The following is a 26,709-nucleotide window of genomic DNA, read 5'->3' as shown; positions in this document are numbered from 1 at the left end:
CAGCGGTTCGTCAAGCCTCCCGGAATGACGGCAAGCCCCGAGTTATTTGCGATCAGTCGAACGGTGACTGTAGAGACGCTTCTCCCGGCTGTTCTTTGCTCATGAATCCATTGCTCGAGTTGGTCTTCCGACTCGGGCCACCTCGCCTTGTTTCCGCGGAAACTCAGCTTCGTCTTCTTGACTTGGCGAAGCTCGTTTTTCCTGCTTCCTCCACTTGCGAACCACGGATTCGTTCATCTTGAATTCTCTCGCGGCTGTTCGATTCCCATGTTCCTCCGCGTAACTGACAGCCTGCAGTTCAAACTGTGCTTCGTAAGCGTGTCTCTTCGTAGGTGACATTTTCGGGGGTCCTTAGCACAATGCGCACCCCGGAAATGCTCCCAGTCAGTCAAGCGGTATAAAAATAAATCAATAAATAAATAAAAACACCCCGGCGCTATATACCTACTGGGGGCGTGGCTTTAGCGTCCTACTTCGTGTACCCTTCCCCTGTCTGCAGCCACGTCCGCATTTCCTCTGTTTAAGCAGCGTGTCGGCAGGAAATGCTAAAAAAAAAAATAATAATAATAATAATAATAAAACATTTTTAAAAATGTAAAAAAAAGAAACTAAAAATAAATCAAAAAAAATGTTGGGACTCGGTGCACACAAGGCGCACCGCATTATAAGGCGCACCGTCCGTTTTGGGGAAAATGTAAACTTAAGTGCACCTTATGGTCGTGAAAATACGATATGTAAATTTATGAGCAAAACTGTATATGCATATACAGTATTGAGAAACAAAAGATTTAGCAAAAAAGAAATGAATAAAATACACACACACACGCGCAAGTAAAGGTTCAACGGCTGTTTATGTAGACAACAATCGGATAGCCCTGATTAAGGCAGCTCATGGAAAATGAAGACCGCTTTGATTTTCTTGACCCAAATAAAGGTATTATTCATAGCAAGCAATAACAAAAAGGCACATTTTCTGATCTTAGCACGTACCCCAGTACGTGGTAGTAGCTTGCCATTCTTCTTCTCTCTCGGTGTTTGTTGCTCGCTGCTTGAATGGCTTTATTCAACGTCAACGGGTCCTCCGCTAATCGCTACTCTTCCCCGGTCGCCGTCACTACACTTGCTACAGTACACACTCGCACCGGCGCGCACTCCTTCCTCCTTCGCAGTCTCGCCGGACGACGCCTGCGCAGTCCCGTCTCACTCACGCATCGACACACACGCCCACGCACGCTGAGCTCGCTGTCACGATCACGTGGGACAATACCCAGAACAGAAGTATTTCGCCGTCAATTTCCACTTTAACGTGAAATCCGACTCACGCGGAAAATCGTGTTACGTCGCCAGCGTAGGAACGGAACTCGTTCGTAAACCGAGGACTTCCTGTATTCTAGTAATTGATGACAAAAGATAAAGAATAGAAACCTTAGTTCATTATGCCACCTCTCTTTTACCCTGAACAACTCTTCAGCAGCAATTCTTTTTGTAAAAATAAAGAACATTTACTTGAGTCCTGATTTGAAAGTGCACCTGGCTATTTGTGTATTTGTGTAATCTGGTAGAATGCCTAGATAATTGTTTATCAATGAATGCCAGCTATGCCCCATTTTTGACACAAAGCTGTGAGTTTGCTGCACAGGAAAATGTGAACTATAAATGTGAAAACACCGTAGATGAACAAGGTGGTTGCTGTCCATACAAACCAAACAGAACTATTGTTAACTCTTTGCAACAGCTCTTTCCTTGTTAGCTTTTAAGCTAACAAATATTGGCATTCAAGTTTGTCTCACTCTAAATATGTCCATGTGTGGGTTGTGTTTTTAAAAATGCTCTTCTTATAATCAAATATTCAATTGACAGCTAAAATAATGTAGTCCATACATTTCAACAATACATTCTTTCAACGATGGCAGCATGGTGAATGGTTGCGTTGTACCACCAAACTTCAGTCAGTCAAACTGTGTAACGTGCCGTCAACAACGCATGCAGGAAATCAAGTTTCCGAAGTTTCCTCAACACACAGCTTAAGGTTGTTTGGCTAAGTATGACAGCATGAAAAAAGGGTATTACATGTTTGTGCATCTATTTTCAACACACTGATTTTAGACGAAGCCCAGTCGTCAAAAAAAGAAAACATGGGGGGGTTGTAATGTGCAGCTAAATGCTTGCTAAAAACTAAACAAGATGCTCTAAAACTGCATCAAAGCACAAATACAATGATATAGATATGTATGGACTCAGAATGTGAGGAACTCGAAATGAGAATGGGAGCCCCCTAAACCTAATAACTGGTTGGGCCTCCCTGAAATCAAGCGTTTTCTAGAACTGGCAATGAGTCTTTTATATCTCTGTGAAGAGATTTGGGCCCACTGTTGCTTGCAAAATGATTTTAGTTTAGCAACAATGGAGGGTTTTCGAGCATGAATGCCCTTTTTAGGGTCATATAACTGAATTTCAATGGGGTTCAAGTCTGGACTTTGACTAGGCCACTCCAAAACCGCATTCACAAGTTGACTTGCTGATAGGGATGTCCCAATCCAACTTTTGCACTTCTGATGCGATACCAATATTGCAGCCTTGAGCTTTGGCTGATATCGGTCTGATCCACTATCGGCAATAATCACACATACCTTACTTATTTTGTAGTATGGAATGCTAGAATTGGCTTGATCAAGTGATATGACTCAAACAGAGAACGATATCAACAGTAGGTATGAGAAAAACTGACCTATTGTTTTTTTTTTTATGAAACAACGGGTTACATAAAAGAACTTTAAACAAAGGAATGTAATAGATTTGAATACAAATAACTATAGTAGAAAATCAGGCAGATAACACATTTGCCTCACAGGTCTGAGGACCCGGGTTCATGTTCTCCCCGTGCCTCCGTGGGTTTTCTCTGGGTACTCCGGTTTCCTCCCACATTCCAAAAACATGCATGCTCGGTTAATTGAAGACTCTAAATTGCGCGTAGGTGTGAATATGAGTGCGAATGGTTGTTTGTTTGTTTATATGTCCAGTTCAGGGTGTACCCCACCTCTTGCCCAGTCAGCTGGGATAGGCGCCAACACACCCGCTACCCTAGTGGAGATAAGCGGTATGGAAAATGGATGGATATTAGAAAATCCGGAAAAATATCTTCAGTAAAAGTAATAATAACAAAAATTTATTCAATTGCAACATAAGCACTGCTCAACTTAAACGCAAGCATATTCTACATTTGAATAGATTAAACACAAACCAATAATAAGAAATAAGAAATTAAAATGATACTTTTAACGGGGAAAATCATTCAAAATAAATTCAGTTATTCTTTTACTGTCAGTATTTGGTTTCTACACATATGCGGCAATGCATCTGGGGTATAGTTTTATTGGCTGTTCCTGCTGTGCACGTCTTGACCTCTGAGGGGCAATGTGGTGCATCCAATGAGATACATGCAGCAACAAAGAACGTCGAAGTCACGATCGAATATTGGTAATAGAACTAGTTTTTCACAGATTTGGAATATATGCCAGAGTATTGTTAGATTGCCTTTTTGTATGTGTTTGTACAGCATTTATTTACCAATATTCATTATTTTGAGAGATATAAGTGCCGTGAAGTTGATGCTAATTTTCGTTAGCTCGTCAATGGTGTTTTTCATTCATTGTCTGTTAGCTTTGAGCTAGCAATTTTTGGGAACCAAAACGAAGGGCAAAGTCTGTGATGTATTTGAACATTCAATAGGTGTAATTGTTTTGTTATGTGTGTCTAGTTTTACAGTGAACTTGAAATGGAGTGTCAATAAACGACTTTAAGCAAACAACATTCACTCTGACTCCTTGCTAATATGTTAGCACCTTAGCAACCTGTTGTTGTGATAACCTGGGATCTGCATGCCGTCCCTGCGCTGCTGGAGCATTGAATGGACTGCTTGTATAAGAGTGGTAAAATCAGACATTTTAGGTCCAGTCCGATCCGACAAATGTTTTTGCTGACATCGGACCGATATCCAATCTCAAAGATCGGATCGGGACAAGCCGACTTGCTGGTGAGTTTTGGATCTTTGTCCTGCTGCAGAACCCAAGAGCACTTCAGTCTGAAGTCACGAATTGATGGCTGAATAGTCTCCTTCAGGATTTCTGGGAAAGAGCAGAATTCATGGTTCCATGAATTGCAAAAGAATTTCCTCTTCATTTCCTCATTGTGGAGAAGCAGCTTAATTCAAAGAGTTGGTTTTGCTGCCATGCTGTTATTATCCTGTGTGCTGTACTCCTTTTCAAAGTCCGTCCGTCCATCCGTTTTTGAGCCGCTTCTCCTCACTGGGGTCGCGGGCGTGCTGGAGCCTAGCCCAGCTGTCATCGGGCAGAAGGCGGGGTACATCCTCAACTGGTTGCCATACAAACAAACAACCATTTCCACTCACAGTCACACCTACGGGCAATTTAGAGTCTCCAATTAATGCATGCTTTTGGGATGTGGGAGGAAACCGGCGTGCCCGGAGAAAACCCACGCAGAACATGCAAACTCCACACAGGCGGGGCCGGGGATTGAACCCAGGTCCACAGAACTGTGAGGCTGACGCTCTAACCAGTCGCCCACCGTGCCGCCTCCTTTTCAAAGCATCTAATGAAAATATTTACAGTATGTCCATTATCTAAGACTTAAAATTCTCTCTGACCCGCCGCATCCCGGTCACCAGCTCCTCCAGCTCCTTCCCTCAGGTAGGCGCTACCGATCCATGCAAACTAGAACTAGCAGACATTCCAACAGCTTCTTTGAGGCAGGATGGGGACACATAGTCTGGGCCTGCCACTTTGTTAATCTTTTGTTGTTTGAAGATGCGTCTCACATCCTGTTCATGGATGGTTAACGCAGCAGTCAGAGGTGTGATTGTGGTCGGTGGTGCGGCTGGGTGGGTGCGGCGTCTGAAAGTGTCCTTTTCAAATCTGCAGTAGAAGGTATTCAAGTCAGCTTTGAAGTTCTATCTTTGTTTCATTGGTCCACTTTTTCACTGTAGGCTTCGCGCATTTAAGTTCTTGCCTGTATGTCGGTATTAAGTGAATTAAGCAGTGCTCAGACGAGCCCAGTGCTGCACGAGGTTTGGCACGGTATGGGTTATTTAGCGTAGTATAGCAGTGGTCTAAAATGTTATTTTCCCTGGTAGGACAGTCGATGTGCTGCTTGTATTTAGGAGTTCGTGGTCGAGTTTAGCTTTGTTAAAGTCCCCGAGAATAATGAGGGGTGAGTCCGGGTGTTTTTTTTTCAATTTTGTTTACTTGTTCGGCGAATTAGCAGTGCGGCATTCATGTTAGCTTGAGGCGGAATGTAGACACCGGCGAGAATGAATGATGCGAACTCACGAGGAGAGTAGAATGGCTTCCAGTTCAAAAACCAGCGACTCTAAATGCGGGCTGCAGTGCGTGCTGAGCTCCGTGACGTCCGTGCACCATTTTTCCTTGATATAGAAGCATATCCCGCCGCCTTTTGTTTTCCCCGATGATTCCATGTCGCGGTCTGCCCGGTGAAGATGGAAGCTGGGAAGCATGACGGCGCCATCGGGTACAGCCTCACAAAGCCAAGTCTCCGTAAAGCACATGGCGGCGGAACGTCCGAAGTCTTTACTGGTCTTTATCAGAAGATGAAGCTCATCCATTTTGTTGGGTAGGGAGCGTAGATTTGCGAGGTGGATCGACTGAAACGCCAATCTGTATCCTCTCTTGCGGATTTCACCTGGATGCCGGCTTGCTTCCCTATGCTGCGCCGCCTCAGCCTCCATGCGCCAAAGACTGCATCGCTGCTCCCGTGAGTAACTCGGAGAAAAAAAATGGTGTGGCCTCCACTTTCATTCCTATATGACACGGGGTACATAGGACTGCATATATGTACAGTTGTGCCTATAAGTTTACATACCCTGGCAGAATTTGTGAAATATATATATATATATATTTTTTTTTTAATATGACTGAACAAAAACCATCATTCATTTCTTCATGGTTATGTTTTCTGTAAATGATAATGCTTTTCTGAAATGCTTGACTGTTTAATTTGAATCCCATTAAAATAAAAAGTGTTTCGCCTGGTCCTTCATGTTTTCTTTCAAGAATTGTACCCATCTTACAAATTCTGCCTGGGTAATCAAACATATGAGCACAACTGTGTGTTTTCTAATTTATGAAATAAAAGTAGGGCTGTGAATTTCAAAATAAGATCAAGTTAAAAAAAAAGTATTGTGTTCAAATAAAGTGCTTAATTCAGGGAAGAAGCAAAATCATGCATTGTAAAAATCCATTGTACATGGGTAGAAGGGTTTTCCTGAATTTTGAGGTCAAACTTTGGGGGTGCGTATTATACATGGGGGCGCATTATACACGAGAAATTGTGGTACCTGTTCAACGTCTGTTACTAGTGGTTTCTTTCTTCAGGACACAACATGGTTGAACTTGCTATGACTGATGTTTGTGTAATTGCTTGTTTTCCCCCCATCGTGACAAATCTCCGTTTACCATATTTTCGCGACCATAAGGCGCACCGTATTAAAAGGCGCAGTCTCAGTTGCGGGGTCTATTTCTGTATTTAACACATACATAAGGCGCACCGCATTATTGGGCGCAGGCATGGTAAAACATACGCTAGCTTCAAACTTACGCTAGCGTGCATGCACAGATTTTGGAACTCATCCATTTCGGAGAAAATTTGAGACTTAAATGCGCCTTATGGTCGTGAAAATACGGTATGTTGGTTGCAACTGTTAACTTAGTCTGCACAAGTAAAACTCAAATCTGAAAAGGAGTTGAAATATTCATGATGTGTTGTTTTACTCATCACTGTCATAGGACATACCTGGGTTACAAAACACAGTCAGTCACATGTTCCAATACTTTTGCTGACATACAAAAATGGGTGTGTTGGAACAAAAGGTGCCTTCTTCTAAACTGTGTATCAGATGCAGATGTAAATACCTGGAAATAAAAGCTTAAATGTTGATCTCTTACGTCATATTAATATTTTGATGTCATACCAGGATTGTTAAAATACTTTCGGAGGAGAACGTATGTAGTTCATGTGATTTAACATACCCAGTCCTACCTACATGTGACACGTTTTAAGCATTACCAAATTTGTGGACTGGATTACGCAAACACTACTACAGATTCCCATGACATTTTGAGGAGGGGTGAAGAATCAGGTAAGGAAGCAACTATTGCAGTATCATACTAGTACCAATCCAGGAGTTTGACTGTTAGCACTGGAGTGGTACAGCAGGCATCCCTCAAAAGTTATAGACTTTAAACTACTACATTGTATTGGAACTAATGAAACGCTCTGTATATTACATGGCATGAAGTATTTTTAACTTAAGTTGAGCCAAATCTCATCACTGCCGATGTCCAGCTGCTGATTCATGACATTTTGTTATTTAAAAAAACTCAGTACCCCATTGTACTCTCTTGTCACTTCTTTTTTCCCACCACTAGACATTTCCACAGAAGTTATGGCTCTGAGTCTAGACCCCTCCATTGACCTTTCCTTTACGACAACAGTGCGACAGCCAGCTTGAGATTCTTTTTAGCCAAGTGCCACTAACTGATTGTAAACCACTTTGTGCAATCCAAACACAACGGCACAAAGGCCGCTTCGAACATGGTGAAGCTGAGATGTCACCTAACTTTGTTAGAGGACAAAGTGGGAGCAACATCAGCCTCTTTCTTAACTTTGTGACCAACACACAACACAGAAATATTGTGAACATTGGCCAGTTTCAGATCCTTAGACTGCTTGCGCGATCTATTTGTTTTTGTTTTGTCGGCAAGGCTTCTTCATTGGGCGATGTGTTTCTCCAGTTCACCAATAAACGGCATGAGCAACTCACATGGCCGCACAAACTCTTCACGGACCTGCCAAAGTGACACATATTGAAAAACTAAATGGAGGTATCGCCGAAAACAACAGCTTTGTTGTTTGTGGCTGCCCAAACGTGGACAATTCTGCCCACTTCTAACTTGAGAAAACGCCTTACAGTAAGTTGCAGTAAATAATGTTTCTGTAAGGCCCTATTCGCATGTGGTGTTGGTTTTTTGACCCTTGGAATGGTGGCAGGTGTGTGTGGACTCCCATCTAACATGAGTTGGAATGTGATGAGTTACTTTTGCACTCTTGTGCAACCAGCTTATTTTACATGATAGAAGAGATTACAAAGAAAATTCAATTGAGTTGTACAGTTTTTAGGTCACATTAAATGCTGGAAAAGGTTTTAAAATGATTTCTCTTGGTCTAATGTTTCATTTTTTACATCCTGACATGTAATCAGGGGATGTGTTGACTTTTTCGATTGCCCTGTAGGTTTGTTCCACGGAGCCTTTTAGTTCGTTAAACAAAATAGTACAGGACGATTTCTTGGAGCTGAATTTGCTGTAAGTTGTTATTTCCTAAAGATTTTATTTATCGTTTGTTGTTTAATAAAGATTTGTCTGATGCTTTTGATGAAGTGACATTGCTCAGCAATATCTGAATTTGCACATTCATATTTGATTTAGTTCTTTTTCTTTTATTTGCTGTTCATGGGCCGATTAAATAAATAATTCAGAAGTTACCGGTTAAACCAGTTCTTTTCTTACTCAAGCAATTGTTGGGAGGACTTCTTTTCACTTGTATTTGGAGTCCTATTATTCTCAAGTAACAGCATGCTTACATTTCTGTGTAGCCCCGTGCTCAAATCTCTCATGATTCACTTAAAGTGTGACAGCATTTGTTCACACAAGCATGCCTCCAGCGCATGATGATGGCGGCAGACCAAAGACATTCTTTCTACTGTGCCCCTCACCTCAGTTGTGCATGAGTGCATAGTATTCAGCGGTCAAATATCTCGATAGCACAGGCTTCACAATGAGTTTTTGGGGAGTTTAAATGAGTGTTCTTCAAGTTCTTCGAGTTGTAAGTTGTGCACAGTTTCCATAGTGACCCGACCCAGAACCCCACGAGCTTGTAGCCAATGATGTTGCACAGGTGATTTGTACACAATGATCATGTGGACAATCCCCTAGGGCAACAAGAAAACTTCCTCATTTGCCTGTCAAGGGGCAGACAGTCAAACTTGTTAGGAAGACAATTTCTCCTGCTGTCACGAACACAAACAAATGAGGGGAAAAACAGCTTTGACAATTAACAGAACGAATCCCCTTGCCGATTGATGAGATCATGTCAATCACTCAACCCCACAAAATGCACAACGTCATACTGTACATGTAAGGAATGTTTCACGCATATCGTCATTCAAGGGAAGAACGCCCGAGGGCTTGGAGATCAATTCCGTCTTCAAGGCTGTGTTGTCATTATGTTATTAGCACGAGCTGCACCCATGCAAGCATGTTCATATTGCTCACACAGATCAAACCCACTGTCCACAAATAACTGGAAAGGCACTTAAATGCCCCATTATACGAGTCATCTGAGATCCTAGTTGATTCTTTCCTGAGAACGAGGAGACAAGCTAACGTGAATGTTAATTCATCGAACAGTTACTTATAATTACAGTAGATTTTCTCATTCTTTTGAAAACATGATCACATTAGTTGTGGTTTCATTCAAAGAATTGCTTGGGAGATCTGAAAGTGGGACTACTCTAAAGAACTGTTAATATCTCTGTTACCCAAGTTATTCACTTCATGTTCAGGAATGAGCAACATAATGTGAGAAAACAATCCAAATATGCCACGATTCAGGCAATTCTCACAGCCTTCGCACCAGTGAACTTTGTGCTCAGCATTCTATAGATCAAATTCACTTCCAGCACTCGCAGTTCAAATTGATATTTGACGTCTCTAGCTGCCAATGGCAGTGAATGCGTTCAATAATGTAAATCCAATGAATACAAGAGTGCTACAATTTCATGTGCATACGGTAAAGTTGAATGGAGCTTTCTGTGTTTTCTTACCATTGTTACAGTGCCGGATGCAGTCTTGCAAGACAGCATGCCACTTCTGCTGCTCCTTCTCGGTCATCACACAAAAGTAATGATGACGGCCATATGGGTGCCACAGGATGAGGGGGAACGGAGTTGCACACTTGATGAAAGGACCGCTGCCCAATTTGGCTTTGACATCTAACACAAGGTATGTGACACAATGATTGAGTCAATGGCAGATTTCATGCTTTGACTCTTTGGGTAACCATTTATCATTCACACAAGTCTTCATCATAGAAAAGAATCAATGCAAAAATGTACTTCATGATCTATGGGATCAAACAAAAGCTTTATCAAAAAATATCCATTTGTATTGCTATTGTTAAATCAGGTTTTCATTTAATATGCACTTTTGCATTTCTTATGTAGGACTTTTCCAACTCTCAGTGACAGAATACAGTGCTCACGTCACGCAAACTACAACCATGATAATAAACGCTTTATGAATTTAAAGTCTCACATTAATTCTAGGATTTTTTTTTGATACAGCTCTTTTGTTGGATCTCATTCAAGTTTGCAAATGGCTGTTTGTATGTACAATACCTAGACGAGACTAGACTATACTATATAGCGCTATACGAGCACGATTCATCTCAAGAAGGAGAGCGATGGACTGCAGGATACGTGGTGTCAGTCTACTACCTGGAAGGCTAGCGTTAATCAGTTCAATGTAATCGTCGATGGAGGTCAGGGCCTTGTAGCCGGCACAGTTGATGGTTACTTTGGGATGCAGACTCCGCTCATGTGCCTGTCAAAACCAAAAAGATAAAACAATAAAGTATTGTAACGACCAACGTGAAATTAGGTGACGTCGCGAGTCAAGTGAACGCACCGTTTTGCTCTCATACAGGTTGATGCTGTAGTTGTTGGGCACTGACACAAAGCGATTCCTCCACTTGCGATTTTCCTCTAGGTACTGGAACAAATTCCCAGAAAAGATTAAACGGCCAGCCAAAGGGTCCTGAAAGAGAAAAGAAAAAAAACCCAAAAATTATATTTAAAAACAAAAAAAACCAAGCACCACCTTCAAAATGTATTTTGTCCAAAAGCGTTTACTCCATAGTCTTGGGGATTCAGTCAAATTGAGATTGCTCCCTTTATCAAATCAACCTGTACCTGGTTGCTAAGAAAGGAGAAAAAAGTGAGAACGAGTGGCAAGAATACAGCAAAGCAAAATTCGATGCAACAAAACGTGGCAGCTATGACTCTACTTATTTTCATTAGGTTGCTCTGATTGACTGTAAAATAGTCATTTCTATGACATGTATAGTACATTGGTTGTGGCGTGCCCTCTCCGGGTCGGGGATGAGAGCCCGCCCCAAGTGGAGGAGTTCGAGTAGCTCGGGGTCTTGTTCACGAGTGAGGGAAGAACAGAACGGGAGATCGAGAGGCGGATCGGTGCAGCGTCTGCAGTGATGCGGACTTTGTATCGCTCCGTTACGGTGAAGAAGGAGCTCAGCCGAAAGGCGAAGCTCTCGATTTACCGGTCCATCTACGTTCCTACGCTCACCTATCTATGTTCACCAGCTGCGGGTCGTGACCCAAAGAACGAGATCTCGGATACGAGCGGCCGAAATGAGTTTCCTCCGCAGGGTGTCCGGGCTCTCCCTGAGAGATCGGGTGAGAAGCTCGGTCATCCGGGAGGGGCTCAGAGTAGAGCTGCATTGAGAGGAGCCAGATGAGGTGGCTGGGGCATCTGACCATCAGGGTGCCTCCCGGACGCCTCCCTGGTGAGGTGAAGAGCGGGTTGAAGCGGATGGGGAGAGGGACGTCTGGGCTTCCCTATTAAAGCTACTGCCCAACCTCGCACAAACAGAAGAAAATGGATGGATGGTTGGAATTTCATAAGTGGGCAAAAATCAATCAATCAAAACCCATCTCGCACTATCTGAAAAAGTAATTGGTAAAAGAACTGCAGGCCTCACTGGCCTCAGTTAAAGGGGACTCAATGGTCCATATTTCATTAACAAGTTGAGTTGATGTCATGTATTTTTTTGCTCAAGCAAATGAATCTGGCAGTCATTTTGAATACTATCAATCCCTTTTGAAACAAATGGTGAACAACTAACTGCCTTTCGAATGCACTTTTTCCATCGCCGAACATCGACACACCCCCACCCTGATTAAAAGGTTACAATACGGCGCAATGACCATCTGTGCACATCAAAGTCCAGCCTGGCATATCAAACTCTCCAAACCGTACAAAAAGCCTTGAACAGTATGTCACAAAATCGAATGCCTGTCTAACATCATCGTGTATTAACCTCTTTGCAAGTCTTCAAGCCTGATCAAAGAGGAGGACGTACACGGCGCCGTGTCGGCAAATGTTCGCAGTGTTGACAGTCAGCGGTGCCCATAAAAGTCCTGGGTGACATGACGCCACCGATCATACAAAAACTTCAGAAATGCTAACACCTGTGTGATGTCATCTTCCAAAATGTTTTTTTTTTTTTTTTAAGGTGAGTGACGTAATCAACCCAAGAAACAGATCACAAAACTTTTTCATTGAGGCGGAAATGCCTCACTTACCTGAGGCAGCTGGTCTGCACAAAGAGGCAATACGATTGATTCCAACAAACAAGCCTACACACCTTTATTTCACCTCACTCAGTCTAAAATAAAAACAAACAAACAAACAGACTTTGAATATAGGCGAAAACGAATATGTCTCAGACTTGCTTGTGAGCCAACGGAGTATGTTAACTAGTATGGGGAAATCAGACCTGCTATGTCACAACTCAAGTAGGCTTTTGACCCAAATGTGGGCAGCCTGTCTTTTGTTGGGTACAATTCTTTCTGCACATGTTTTTAAGCCCAGAACTAGGGAATAAGTGCCACTGTTACTACTTCAAGATCAATACTCATGACTCAGCCATAAGAAATCCACCGGGCAAAAATTGCATCAATGGAAGAATTGCAAGGCAAAACCAATGCCTCAAAGGCATGTCTCAAATTTGAAAAGACAATTCTTGGATACTTTCGGAGAAATGTGCGGACTGCACAAAACTGGAACTTTTTGGAAAGTGTAACATCGTGCCTACTGTCAAACGTGGTGAAGGCTGCTTTTCTGCTTCAGGATCTGGACAACAAATGACTTCTGCTGTCTACCAAAAATCTTGAGTTGAACGTCCGCCTCTCAGTTTGTGCCCTCCAGCTCAAGTGTGCTCGGGTTATGCAGCCATACAGCGACCCAAACCACGAGCAGCACTGAATGGCTTCAGAGAAAGAAAGAAAGAAAGAAAGAAAGAAAAAGAAATATGAAGGTTTCGGCGGAGTGGCCAAGTCCAGACTGTGGTATTACCTTAAAAGGGCAGTTCATGCTCGAACACTATCTGATATGACTGAGTTCAAACAATTCTGCGATGAAAAATCCGCCGAAATTCTTCCACAGAGATGAAAAAGAGTCCTTGCCAGTTATTGCAAAAGCTGCATTTCAGTTACTGCTGCTAAGGGTGGCCCAGCCAGTTACTAGGTTCAGGGGGTCATTACTTTTTGCCTTCTTAAATGAAATCATTTAGGAACTGATGTCGTTGTGAGATATCAACATTGGTTTGATGATCTGAAGCTTAAATACAACCCCAATTCCAATTCAGTTGTGACGTTGTGTTAAATATAAATAAGTCCGGACGGTTCTTTTCCTCTTTGGCCCGGAGGACACGACGTCCACAATTTCCCAAAACAATTTGAAATGTGGACTCGTCGGACCACAAAACACTTTTCCACTTTGCATCAGTCGGTCGGGCCCAGAGAAGCCGGCGGCGTTTCTGGGTGTCGTTGAGAAATGGCTTTTGCTTTGCATTGTAGACTTTCAAGTTGCACTTACGGATGTGGCGCCCAACTCTATTGACTGCCATTGGTTTTCTGAAGTGTTCCTGAGCCCATCTGGTGATATCCTTTACACATGGATGTCGCTTTTTGATGCGGTGCCGCCTGAGGGATCGAAGGTCACGGGCGTTCAATGTTGGTTTTCGGCCTTGCCGCTTCCATGCAGTGATTTCTCTGAACCTTTGGATGATATTATGGAGCGTAGATGATGAAATCCCTCAATTCCTTGCTATTGTACGTTGAGGAACGTACGTTGTCCTTAAACTGTTCGACTATGTTCTCACGCACTTGTTCACAGAGAGGTGAACAAGTATAGCCTGTTCACCTGTGGGATGTTCCAAACGGGTGTTTGATGAGCATTCCTCAACTTTTTTGCCACCTGTGCCAGCTTTTTGGGAACGTGTTGCAGCCATCAAATTCTAAGTGAAGGATTATTTGCTAAAAACAATCAAGTTGATCAGTTCGAACATTAAATATCTTGTCTTCAATGAAATATAGGTTGAACATGATTTGCAAATCATTGTATTCTGTTTTGATTTAAGTTTAACACAACATCCCAACTTCATTGGAATCTAATTATCACACCGAGGTAAACCCATTTTTCACACTCGACAGTTCAGGATGTTATAACTTCAAACAATGCCTTGGTTTTATGACAGTGACAGTTGGGACCGGATTCATTCAATTTCCCTTTTTTCATGCGAGAAAACCTTTTGAGTTTCCACTGTATTACAGTACATACTACAGTGGTGCCATGAGACGCAAGGAACCCGACTGAAGTTTTTCCAAGACACCAGCCGTCGATCTGCAAATTGTTTTCCTTTGACTCGCAAGCTTTAACTCGAGCTTGAGATATGAGCGCTCTATGGTGGCAGGTGACTCCACTCACTTCACAATAAGAGGCATTTTGGCAGATATCATTCGTAAATATTGTTTAAAAAAAAAAAAGAGGCTTCAAGCTGTTTATTGCCACTCTCCGCTAAAAGCTGCTGTCAAACTAAACCTAAAACAAAGATAATTAATTACATGTTGTGCATCTAAAGCAACCACATAGCCTCCTGTACCTGAATGCTCACATACAGTACAATGCTAAAAATGAGCATTTATGTAGCGGTATTGTTATCCTTTAAGCAATGATTATCTGACCACAAATGGTAAACAGGCCAGATACAAATACTCACAGGCACATATTATTTATACTGTGCAAAGAATGACTCCTATTACTGCTGTACTGAGAAGCTGAGAGAGGAGCTGAGCCTCCAGTACAGTACGCCTATCCTATACTTCCCCGGGTCTCAGCCTTCCTTGATGTGCCGGCTCAGCAACTCCGTACCCCAGCTGACTGACATGCATGCGGCATATGCTGTTCATTCACTAAGAAGTTCGATAGAAACACTATAGACTTGAATTACTTGTGCTGGAATCACTGCTAACAACATAGGTTATACCAACATATCGACTCACAGTTTCTTACTGGTGTTTAGACACTAAAAAAGAAACCCAGCCCACCACGCGACACTAGCATGGGCTTGCTCATTTCCCCACATCCTGTCCTGCCCTTTTCTTTCCTCTCTTGGTTAGTTATTGCATGTCCCCCCCCCACACACACAACCTACAAATAACTCTTGTAATGTTACTGTGTTCAAATATCGCGACGGTCTCACAATTGTTCTGCTGTGATTTTCACTCCTAATCCCCTTGTCCACTCTGTCTGTCCCCTAAAACCCTTTTCTGTCTGCCTGCATTTGCAATAAACATCAGAAGAATAAAATATATCTTTTTTTTTTTTTTTTTTAAATAAGCAGAGGGAGCATTTCAAATGTATGCCTTTTGCACAGCGCAAAGGCATACAGATCCACCATTCTGCAACGCCATGCAGCTGAACAGGACAAGTTAAAAAAAAAATGTTAACAAACAAAATCATTACATTGTGCAAGTGCATTTCAAGTTGTGTATACAACAATTGATGTATGTTGAAAGGCATTATACAGAATATAGCACATACCTACAAGATAATAAGGACTTAATGAAAGTGTTAGAACAACACTACAATCCTGAGGGAATGCTGTGTAACTGCATAGCCTTTAATCAGCCTGACGCTAGAGGGTTTGTTTCTTTGTGTTTATGACTACAAATGTGTTGCAATGTTAACGACACATTTTTTAACGACATTCATTTGCAGCGTCTGCGGTGATGCGGACTTTGTATCGATCCGTTGTTGTAAAGAAGGAGCTCAGCCGAAAGGCGAAGCTCTCGATTTACCGGTGGATCTCCGTTCCTACCCTCACCTATGGTCACGAGCTGCGGGTCGTGACCCAAAGAACGAGATCCCGGATACGAGCGGCCGAAATGAGTTTCCGCCGCATCTCTCCCTTAGAGATAGGGCGAGAAGCTCGGTCATCCGGGAGGATCTCAGAGTAGAGCCGCTGCTCCTCCGCATCGAGAGGAGCCAGATGAGGTGGCTGGGGCATCTGATTCGGATGCCTCCCCGGCGAGGTGTTCCGGGCACGTCCCACCGGGAGGAGACCCCGGGGACGACCCAGGACATGCTGGCCTGGGAACGCCTCGGAATCCCCCTGGAAGAGCTGGATGAAGTGGCTGGGGAAAGGGAAGTCTGGGCGTCCCTGCTAAAGCTACTGCCCCCGCGACCCGACCTCTGATAAGCGGTAGAAGATGGATGGATGGATGGATGGATGGATGGACGGACGGACGGACGGACATTCATTTGGTTTGGGTGGCAGAAAACTGCTTTCTGAACTTGCCTTTCTGTGTAGCAACTGCGATTGCGGCCCAGCTCCTCCTTCTATCTCGTAGCGGACGCTGTTGAAGAGAGCGACGGCATACTGCTGCTTATAAACGTCACTGAATTGTCTCATCACCTCTCCGGTCTTCGCTGCAGGAGGAGAGAGAGAGATAGATAGAGAGATACAGTACATTGAGAAATCGAAAAGCTTGACAAAGGATCAGCAGTCAGTCCGAGTCTTTTGTTCATGTCCAACAATCTATTCAGATTTTTCCATTTTAGGTTTCTTTTAATCAGCTCTTAATATTCTTATATGAAAGAATTGGTGGGGCACCAAACGTACATACCCAGAAACAAAACTACAACTACAGTAGTCTACTCTCTTTTACTAATGTACTGATGTGTGTGTGTGTGTGTTTCAAAGTAATTGTAATACACAGTGGGTACGGAAAGTATTCCGACCCCATTAAATGTTTCACTCTTTGTTACATCGCAGCCATTTGCTAACATCATTTCAGTTCATTTGTTCCTCATTAATGCACACACAGCACCCCAAATTGACAGAAAAAAACCCTCAATTGTTGAGATTTTTGCCGATTTATTAAAAAAGAAAAACTTAGACATCACACAGCCAGAAGTATTCAGACTCTTTGCTGTGACACTCATATATTGAAGTCGGGTGCCGTCCATTTCTTCTGATCATCCTTGAGACGGTTCTCCACCTTCATTGGAGTCCAGCTGTGTTTGATGACACTGATTGGACGAGATTAGGAAAGCCACGCCCCTGTCTGTAGAAGACCTTACCGCTCACAGCGCATGTCGGAGCAAATGACAATCGTGAGGTCAAAGGAACTGCCTGAAGAGCTCAGAGACAGAATTGTGGCAAGGCACAGATCTGGCCAAGGTCACAAAAAAGATTCTGCTGCACTTAAGGTTCCTAAGAGCACAGTGGCCTCCATAATTAATGCAACAATGACGTTTTCTTCTGTCTAAATAATAAATAATAAATCTTTTTTTTCTGTCAATATGAGGAAAAAAAATAACTGAAATGATTTTCGAAAATGGCTGCAATTTAACACAGCGAAAAATTTAAAGGGGTCTGAATACTTTCCGTACCCACTCTACATCAAACATCTCTGTGCGGAATTTCTATCTTCTCTGGGTACACCCGTTTCTTTCCACATCCCTAAAAGATGCTTCTTCGAATTTAATATGAATAGTTGTGAACGATTTTTTGTCTTTGCGTGTCTCACGGATGAAATGAATTTGAGATCGTTAACAGATTTAGCAATGTCGCTTAACAGAATTGGTCTTGCTGTACTTGTTCCACTTTGCTAGGCTCCAACATGACTTCCCTCTTGGCCAATGAAACAAATTGGGGCCTGACAGACATTGAAGAAATGAGCACATTAAAACAAAAGGAAGAGTCACAATAATTTCGCAATTCAATCACTAATCTACAAGCCCAATTCCAATGAAGTTGGGACGTTGTGTTAAACATAAATTAAAACAGAACACAATGAGATTTGCAAATCATGTTCAACCTGTATCGAATTGAATACACTACAAAGACAAGATCTTTCACGTCCAAACTGATCCACTTGATTGTTTTGAGCAAATAATCCTCAACTTGGAATTGTATGGCTGCAACACGTTCCCCCTTCTGTTATGTAGACGACTTTGTCCTGCTTTTGAAATCTGTTACAATCATCTGACAGCTCAAGCTAGCCTACTAATATCTACCACCAAAGATTTAGAATATTGTTTATCTTCAACTAAAAAGTTCGAATTTGAGAAAATTCTATATAAAGTCAAGTAAAGCGATTCAACCTTTCATATGGTTTTACACGCACATCTTGGTGATGAAAAGCGTCACTTGTGTCACTCTACACTTTATCTCTATACTCAACTTACACTGACAGCAGTGCTACTACGACGGACAAGAGCTTCATTATATACTATTCATTTTTTTACAAAGCATGAAGTGAAATCAACAAGTCCGTATTCTACTGTGATGGAATGTTTTTCTTTTTACAATTCAATAGTACAATAAAGATTTGTTCTTCATAATGAATTTATCATAACGTTTCGGCCTGGCCTATAGGAAAGACCTGTTTATATCCAATATGTTGTGTTGGTCATACTATAGAATCATTTATTTTGTTTAGGAAATAATGAAAAAGATCAACTTCCTCCGGAAAAATCTCAATCTCAAAAAAGACTAAATACTCGCTATCAAGAAAATCATTCAACCCGCCTCCCGATTGATGACTTGGTAGTTTTAAATGGGCCCACATCGTTAAAGCTTATCGGCTTAGTTCCCAGTGACGAGGACTGGCTAAGTGTGGCTAAAGGTTTCGTTGTGGCTAACATATTTTGATACTGTTTAGCCCTATTGGCCAAGAGGTTTGATGACCCAGCGTCAACCCTGACAAGCGTCTAAATGATCTGGCAGGGCAGTGCCACTATGTCACCCGTCTCCAAGTGATCACGTTTCTGGTTCCGCTCCAGCCACTGCCCCATGTTGTCCGATTTATATTCATTTTATTTCATTACAGCTTTATTAAGAGTCAAGATTTACTGCAAAACTATGCCCGCCTGTAAATAAACATTGTACATTATGTACATATTATGCATGTCATTTCCTCTGAGTGTTCCATTATTGTTGACCTGTAAAATGTATGGCGTGATTTGGAGATTGTAAAGCTACCGTGCTGACTACAAGATAAATAGTTATTTGTGCAATGTCAGAATTGATAATGATTTGACTATAGTTACTGCCAACACGGGAGGTTATATGATTATGTCGGCTGTTGGATAAATAGTATGCATATTTGATTAATTGTTGGCTTCTGACGCAAAAAAAAAAACAAATACAAGAAGATCACATATGTGGATGAAATGTAATGTGTAGCTTCATTCTGACAGACAGACAGACACATTTATGAACTTTTGATCACAATTTTGGTGTATCTTCCAAATGCTAATAGCAATTGTCAGATTTGGAGACAAAGTAGCACCTCCTTCTACTGATCAATAGAGGCCCATCACAAGTTCCATTCTTGCACAAAACCTTGCCACTGTTTGACCCAGTTCTACTGCTGCCTTCAAGCATTTTCGCTCAACGGTCCATCCAAGAAACTACTGGAGGGGATGTGCGTGTTTCCCACGTTCCAGTGCTGGGGGGGAAAAAAAAAAAAAAAAGAGTTGATGTGTTTGGCCGAGTCAGCAGCAGACAATGTTGACTGTGATACGTTTATGTAAAGGGACAACAGGAAGAAGGAGAGCAGGAAGGGAAGCGCTGACAAGGCATCACTGATGTGAGAAGAATGTGGAGGAGACACAACAGTGACACCAAAACTGAATAAAAGCACCATGTACTCTATGCATTAGTACAATGGGGATCTTCAAAGACAAAGAAGACTGGAAGACAGTTTGAGAAATCCCCAAAATAGCTTGAATGGAAAGTTATTTTGGTTGCGATGGGTGTGTGTTGATCATTTCAAGCAGGCCAGTCTACCGGCGAGATCAAAACACTCAAAACGCTAGTACACCGGTCTGATTTCCGAATCCTTTTAGGACAACTTGTTTTTCAAATGAATACCCATATCCGGAAAGAATTTGCCAGCAGTATCCACTAGGTCTGTGCTCCATCACCAAAATGCATGAACTCTGTATTTTCCACTGGATGCCTTGTTGTGCCAAAGTAAGCAAAACATTCCAGTTCAGGGAACCGAACAGCATCGATATCATGCAGCTAAAATCGACAATTTATTTTGTGTCGTTCACTCTCTATACATTTTTCAGAAAGGGTTTGACTGATTGTGAAAGAAGCACAGGAAAGACATGTATTCATGAGGGAAGGACCTTATTTAGCTAACTCTGTTAACCGTCAGTGGCAAATTCATTTGTTTTATTCCAAGTCAGGTGTCTTGTGTGTAAGGAGTTTACATTTTCTCCCCATCAAGCCACTGAGCTTTGTTGAATTGTCTTCCTCTTTTTTTATGATTTCATCTGTTCACTACGGACTACCGGTACTTCTAGGACACAGAAGGCCAAATTACCAGATGCATTCACAATTATTCACGGAACTTACTCACACTTAACACTTTAATACAGCTGAACAACAGTACTATCTATGATTCTAATGTGGTCAGATTCAAATAACATAAAAGACAAATCACAGATGGCAATAGGGAGGACATTGACTAAACGACAGTATCAGCTTTCTTTTGGGGGTCACGATGTTCTCACTGTAAATCACAACCAACAGCAATTTTAGCAAGACAGGAACTAATAATACAAATGGTACGACCGACAATCTGTCCAAACGTTCGAGCTACATAACATCAAAATGTTTTGAATACAGCGTATCTTTTTTTAAACCACAGCTTGGATATCAGTATGTAAAAGTTTTCAACTGTGTTATCATAATTTCCTCACAATTCTGAAAAGTAAATGTTTGCACGGATGCTGACTGCTAATGCTAAATCAATAGTGGTGTTCAGGTCAGTCGATACATCACTACAATATAAAGTACAGTATAATTAAAAACAAACTGGAGCAGGAGTCCTTACACTGCATGGGAAAGGACACCTTATATTATTTATATATATATATATATATATATATATATATATATATATATATTTTTTTTTTTTTTAATTGATTTTGAAGCCGAAGAAATTGTAGGAATTCTCCATATCTTCCCTTAATGTAGCCTCATTGTGTTTCACAAACATATATGAGGAACAACTGTCAGCTCTTTGCTAATAAGAGTTGGAACACTACCATTGAAACTACAATAAACTGTAATTGACCCCAGATTAATGCTGACCGTGCTGTTCCCAGTATGATCAATCTGATCTGACAAGTCGCAGCTATTATGGAGATCTGCATGGTGAGCCTATGTGAACTGTTTTTGTGTAAGATGTTAGATTTGACAGAATGCGCAATCTAACATAACACACTTGGTTTAGTATTGCTTCTTCCCATTTGTATATTAATCAACATTAACCAAGGACCAACATTAACTGAGATCCCCTCTCAGAAGGCGTTTCAACTCCCACCTCCGACAGAACTTTGCTCATGTTCCGGGGGAAGCGGGGGACATAGAGTCCGAGTGGACCATGTTCCGCTCCTCCATTGCTGAGGCGGCCGACCGGAGCTGTGGCCGAAAGGTGATTGGTGCCTGTCGTGAGGGATGCCGCCAAGCTGAAGAAGGAGTCCAATTGGGCCTTTTTGGCCTGTGGGACTCCTGAGGCAGCTGATGGGTACCGGCTGCCCAAGCGGAATGCAGCTTTGGTGGTCGCTGAAGCAAAAACCCGGGCATGGGAGGAGTTCGGTGAGGCCATGGAGAAAGACTTCCGGACGGCTTCGAGGAAATTCTGGTCCACCATCCGACGTCTCAGGAGAGGAAAGCAGTGCACCACCAACACTGTGTATAGTGGGGATGGGGCGCTGCTGACCTCGACTCGGGACATTGTGAGCCGGTGGAGTGAATACTTCGAAGACCTCCTCAATTCCACCGACACGCCTTCCAGTGAGGGAGCAGAGTCTGGGTTCTCTGAGGCGGGCTCTCCTATCTCTGGGGTTGAGGTCACCGAGGTGGTTAAAAAGCTCCTCGGTGGCAAGGTCCCGGGGGTGGATGAGATTCGCCCGGAGTTCCTCAAGGCTCTGGATGTTGTAGGGCTGTCCTGGTTAACACCCCTCTGCAACATCGTGTGGACATCGCGGACAGTGCCTCTGGATTGGCAGACTGGGGTGGTGGTCCCCCTTTTTAAGAAGGGGGACCAGAGAGGGTGTTCCAACTACAGGGGGATCACACTCTTCAGCCTCCCTGGTAAGGTCTATTCAGGGATGCTGGAGATGAGGGTCTGTCGGGAAGGAGGAGTGTGGTTTTCATCCTGGCTGTGGAATAGTGGACAAGCTCTACACCCTCGGCAGGGTCATCGAGGGTGCATGGGAGTTCGCCCAACCAGTCTACATGTGATTTGTGGACTTGGAGAAGGCGTTCGACCATGTCCCTCGGGAGGGTCCTGTGGGGGGGTGCTTCGGGAGTATGGGGTACCGAACCCCCTGATACGGGCTGTTCGGTCCCTGTACGACCGGAGTCAGAGTTTGGTCCGGATATCCGGCAGTAAGTCGGACTCGTTTCCGGTGAGGGTTGGACTAAGCCAAGGCTGCCCTTTGTCACCGATTCTGTTCATAACTTTTATGGACAGAATTTCTAGGCACAGCCGAGGCGTCGAGGGGGTCCGGTTTGGTGGCCTCCGTATTGCATCTCTGCTTTTTGCAGATGATGTGGTTCTGTTGGCTTCATCAAGCCGTGACCTCCAACTCTCACTGGAGCAGTTTGCAGCCGAGTGTGAAGCGGCTGGGATGAGAATCAGCACCTCCAAATCTGAGACCGTGGTCCTCAGTCGGAAAAGGGTGGCGTGCCCTCCCCAGGTCGGGGATGAGATCCTGCCCCAAGTGGAGGAGTTCAAGTATCTTGGGGTCTTGTTCACGAGTGAGGGAAGAATGGAACAGGCGGATCGGTGCAGCGTCTGCAGTGATGCGGACTTTGTATCGATCCGTTGTGGTAAAGAGGGAGCTAAGCCGAAACGCGAAGCTCTCGATTTACCGGTCGATCTACGTTCCTACGCTCACCTATGGTCACGAGCTGTGGGTCGTTACTGCAAGAACAAGATCCCGGATAAAAGCGGCCGAAATGAGTTTCCTCTGCAGGGTGTCCGGGCTCTCCCTTAGAGAACGGGTGAGAAGCTCGGTCATCCGGGAGAATCACAGAGTACAGCCGCTGCTCCTCCAAGTCGAGAGGACCCAGATGAGGTGGATGGATTAAACAAGGACATTTTTTGTTTGTTGATAACTTCGCATGTAACCCTGACTTTCTGGACACAATTATGGTCTTGAAAAGTTCTGATCACAACGTTATACAACTGTTCTATAACTAACATATGTGAGTGTGTTGCAAGTGTTATGTGGGATGATGGGAGGATCACCCTGTGAGAATGTGATTCGACAGCAAGGGTTTAAGAAATCACATACTCCCTACAAAACAGGAAGACATACACGCACGCACACGCACACACAAAATCAGTAACATTTTCCTAGTGACCACACAGTCATGTGCCCTAAGGAGTCACTGTACACACCACATGTATCGTCACCGCAAAAGTTAAGCAAAGAGTAACAAGCGAGTGGTGATGGTGGTTGAAGGGGTCAAATTGCCCAGGGTTTATATGAGGACAGAACGGCTCTTTTCTCTTCTCCAGTCTTGAATGCAACAAGATGCAACCCACTCATCTGCAAAAAGAGTCAGAAGGCCAGATGGCATTTTGTAAAGATGTACCGAGATGAGCCACAAAGGTTTTGGAATCAAGTTTTCTGGACTGATGAGACCGAGATTAACCTCTACCAAAGTGATGGAGAGGCCAAAGTATGGAGAAAGAAAGGATCTGCTTATGAACCAAAACGCACAAGCTCATTCATATGTGAAGCATCGTGGAGGTAATGTCATGGCTTGGGCTTCTGGAATGGCCTCACTCGTCTTTACTTGATGATGTACCTCACGATGGTAGTAGCAGAATGAATTCTGAAGTCTACAAAACCATTGTGTCTGGTATGTTACAGAAATATGCATCCAAACTAATCGGGAGAAGCTTCATCCTGCAACAAGACAATGACCCAAAACACACTGCCAACACAACAAAGGACTTCATCAGGGGGCGAAACTGGAAGCTCTTAGACTGGCCAAGTCCATCAACTAACCTTAACCCAATAGAGCATGCATTTGACTTCCTGAAAAGGAGACTGAAGGGAGAAAAACCCTGAAACAAACAAGAACTGAAAGAGGCTCCAGTGAAGGCCTGGAAAAGCATTTGAAATGAAGAATGCAACAGCCCGGTGAAGTCAATGGGTCACAGAATGGATACAGTTATTGCAAGTAAGCTTAAGGCTATAAATACAATGCATAACCTGTTAAAATCCATTATTCTGCATACAATGGAGTTGACTGTTTTTGAAAGCCCAGAACTAGTTGCATTGTGGGCTCCAGCGCCCCAACAGATACATGGCGCTATGTTTGTATTTGATGTATTTTACATCTAATGGAGAGTAGCGATTCACATGTGAAATGAATGTGTGCAATATCAAACTTGTCCTAGTGCTTTTGGTGCATTTTTCTAAAGTCACATGTAATCAAACTTTTGTTTTTTTTATCATCATCTTTGATGTTCTTGTATCGGGTTTGCAAGATCATTTGCGTTGAAAATGACCCGAATGCCCTTTTTCGAGCTATTCTTTTTCACGTGGCAGTTGAAAATGGCATTAATATCGACATGTAAATAAGATTTGCTCGAATTGGATCGCTGTTTTTTTCTCAATTTCAATATGGAAAACAGCTTTGCTCCGATTGGCCTCTGGCGATATCTCGGCTGCCAATCGTTCATAGCGACGGTCGATATGGGGTCTTACCAAGCGTTGGATTGTCAGGGAATGTGAGCGGAAATAAGAGTCGGCGACTCAAAATCCCCAAAGGGAGGGGATTTCGGTGAAGTCAAAGTCAAAGAAGAGAATATTTTGTGAGGCTGGTTACATTACATTCCCATTTCATCACTTTACCGTAACGGGCGCACAGCGTTCATCGCTCATGCACATTTTGGCGATAGTGACCGCAAGCTTCACTATTAAATCCGCAGTTAGTTACATTTCAATTAGAAATATAGTTCACGTATTGTTGTAAAACGCAACGCATTGCTTTTATATAGTTTGCGTGCCTTGACGGCAGACGCCTTGTCGCTCACTCAAAATGCGCAAATGCACTTCCAGCATGAACACAGGATCATTCTGGTTCCGAAATGCTTCGGAATTTCTCCCCGTTTATTCCTCAACTCTCGCGAGTTTGGCCGGTGAAGCTGTCATGCTAGCGACTTCACAGCCACAAGGGACTCCCACGGGGCGGCTGTGGCAGGCCTTTCTGACTGGAAGCCTCACTCCCCACAGACATCCAACACAGAACCCAACCTACCTGATTTTCTTCATCACTTATTTGCACGCTTTGAGGCAGTTAACCCCACCCAGGCACTCTCTGAGTCATATCACTTGATCAAGCCTTTTTCTCATATTTCATACTACAAAATAAGTATGATTATTGCTAATACCGCACCAAACTGATGTCAATATCGACCAAAACTCAAGGCTGCAATCTCGGTATTGGCTCAGAAGGGAAAAAGTGAAAGAATTGTTGTAAATTGTGCATGCATTGCTCAGACGATATAAACTGTTTGTTTTACATCAGGCACCTTGTTGGGCTGCTAAGAGGTGCTCGGGAAGATGCCTGCCTTGTGATAGCAGACAGAAATATCCCCGGCAGCGTGAGTCATTCCTTATTATCGCTGCGTTTTGTGCATGCATTGTTCGGTGCATGTATTTTCTGTCAGGCACCTTGTTGGGCAGTGGAGGGGTCCTTGGAAAAACGTGATTTCCCCCCCCATTTTTATTGAACAATAAAACACAGGCAAACAAACGTCCTTGGAAAGACATCTTGAGATTGTTAGCAGCTATTTTTTTTCGTTCACACAGTAATCATATGATTATTCTATGCTACAAAAAAAAAAAAATAATAATAATAATAATGTTTACATATCTTTTTACAAGCGGATAACACCGACTCCTCTGTGAAAGCCGTCATTTTCTGTGCACCAAAGGTTGAGCCAGCGCAGGAATGACTACGGTAGCCGTTCAAGAGATACAAATACTGAATCAGCGATAGGCTTCATCAGCATTGTCATCTCTTGAAGTGGCTTGGGTGAAAATGACTTTTTTTTTTTAAACAAAACAAATTGTTCCATACTCTCTCTTTAAGCTTTGCACAAGACAAAGCTGTGTTGCGACTGAGCCAGTTTTCCCGAGATGAGCGGGTGTGCAGCAACTACGAATTTGGCCGCGAGATGAATATGAATTGGCCAATCTACGTCACAATGACGGCCATTTCAAATCCACCCGTTTCGCAAGCTGTTTGCTGTTCAAAGTCTATTGCATTCAATTGACAAACCGCATCCATGTCCGACTTGAATGCACCATTATGCATAAATCAGCGGGAAATTGGGGATTCTGATGGAATGGGACCTTTAAGTAATTAACTCAACTAACGTAATTCCTGTTCTTGTCGCCTCTCCGTGCAGGGACACAC

General features: G+C 43.0%; 1 protein-coding gene and 1 long non-coding RNA gene across 2 annotated transcripts in view; both read right to left on the bottom strand.

Annotated features, from left to right (window-relative positions):
- Positions 1-26,709, bottom strand: part of niban2a (niban apoptosis regulator 2a) — a 56,667-nt gene that overhangs the window by 27,805 nt on the left and 2,153 nt on the right. The window contains exons 2-5 of the mRNA XM_061747762.1: positions 16,534-16,664; positions 10,779-10,907; positions 10,589-10,694; positions 9,917-10,084 (exon numbers count right to left, since the gene is read on the bottom strand). Coding sequence (XP_061603746.1) covers positions 9,917-10,084; positions 10,589-10,694; positions 10,779-10,907; positions 16,534-16,664 — 534 coding nt within the window. The remainder of the gene's footprint in view (positions 1-9,916; positions 10,085-10,588; positions 10,695-10,778; positions 10,908-16,533; positions 16,665-26,709) is intronic.
- On the bottom strand, positions 833-9,906 carry LOC133465223 (uncharacterized). The gene is made up of 2 exons (XR_009784577.1): positions 5,346-9,906; positions 833-4,931 (listed from the first exon to the last, which is right to left on the bottom strand). It is a non-coding gene; the product is annotated as an uncharacterized LOC133465223 (long non-coding RNA).

Source organism: Phyllopteryx taeniolatus, chromosome 15, assembly GCF_024500385.1.
Source record: "Phyllopteryx taeniolatus isolate TA_2022b chromosome 15, UOR_Ptae_1.2, whole genome shotgun sequence".
Lineage (NCBI taxonomy): Eukaryota > Metazoa > Chordata > Actinopteri > Syngnathiformes > Syngnathidae > Phyllopteryx > Phyllopteryx taeniolatus.
The sequence above is the reverse complement of the archived record's forward strand: the minus strand, read 5'-3'. Positions and strand labels throughout refer to the sequence as shown.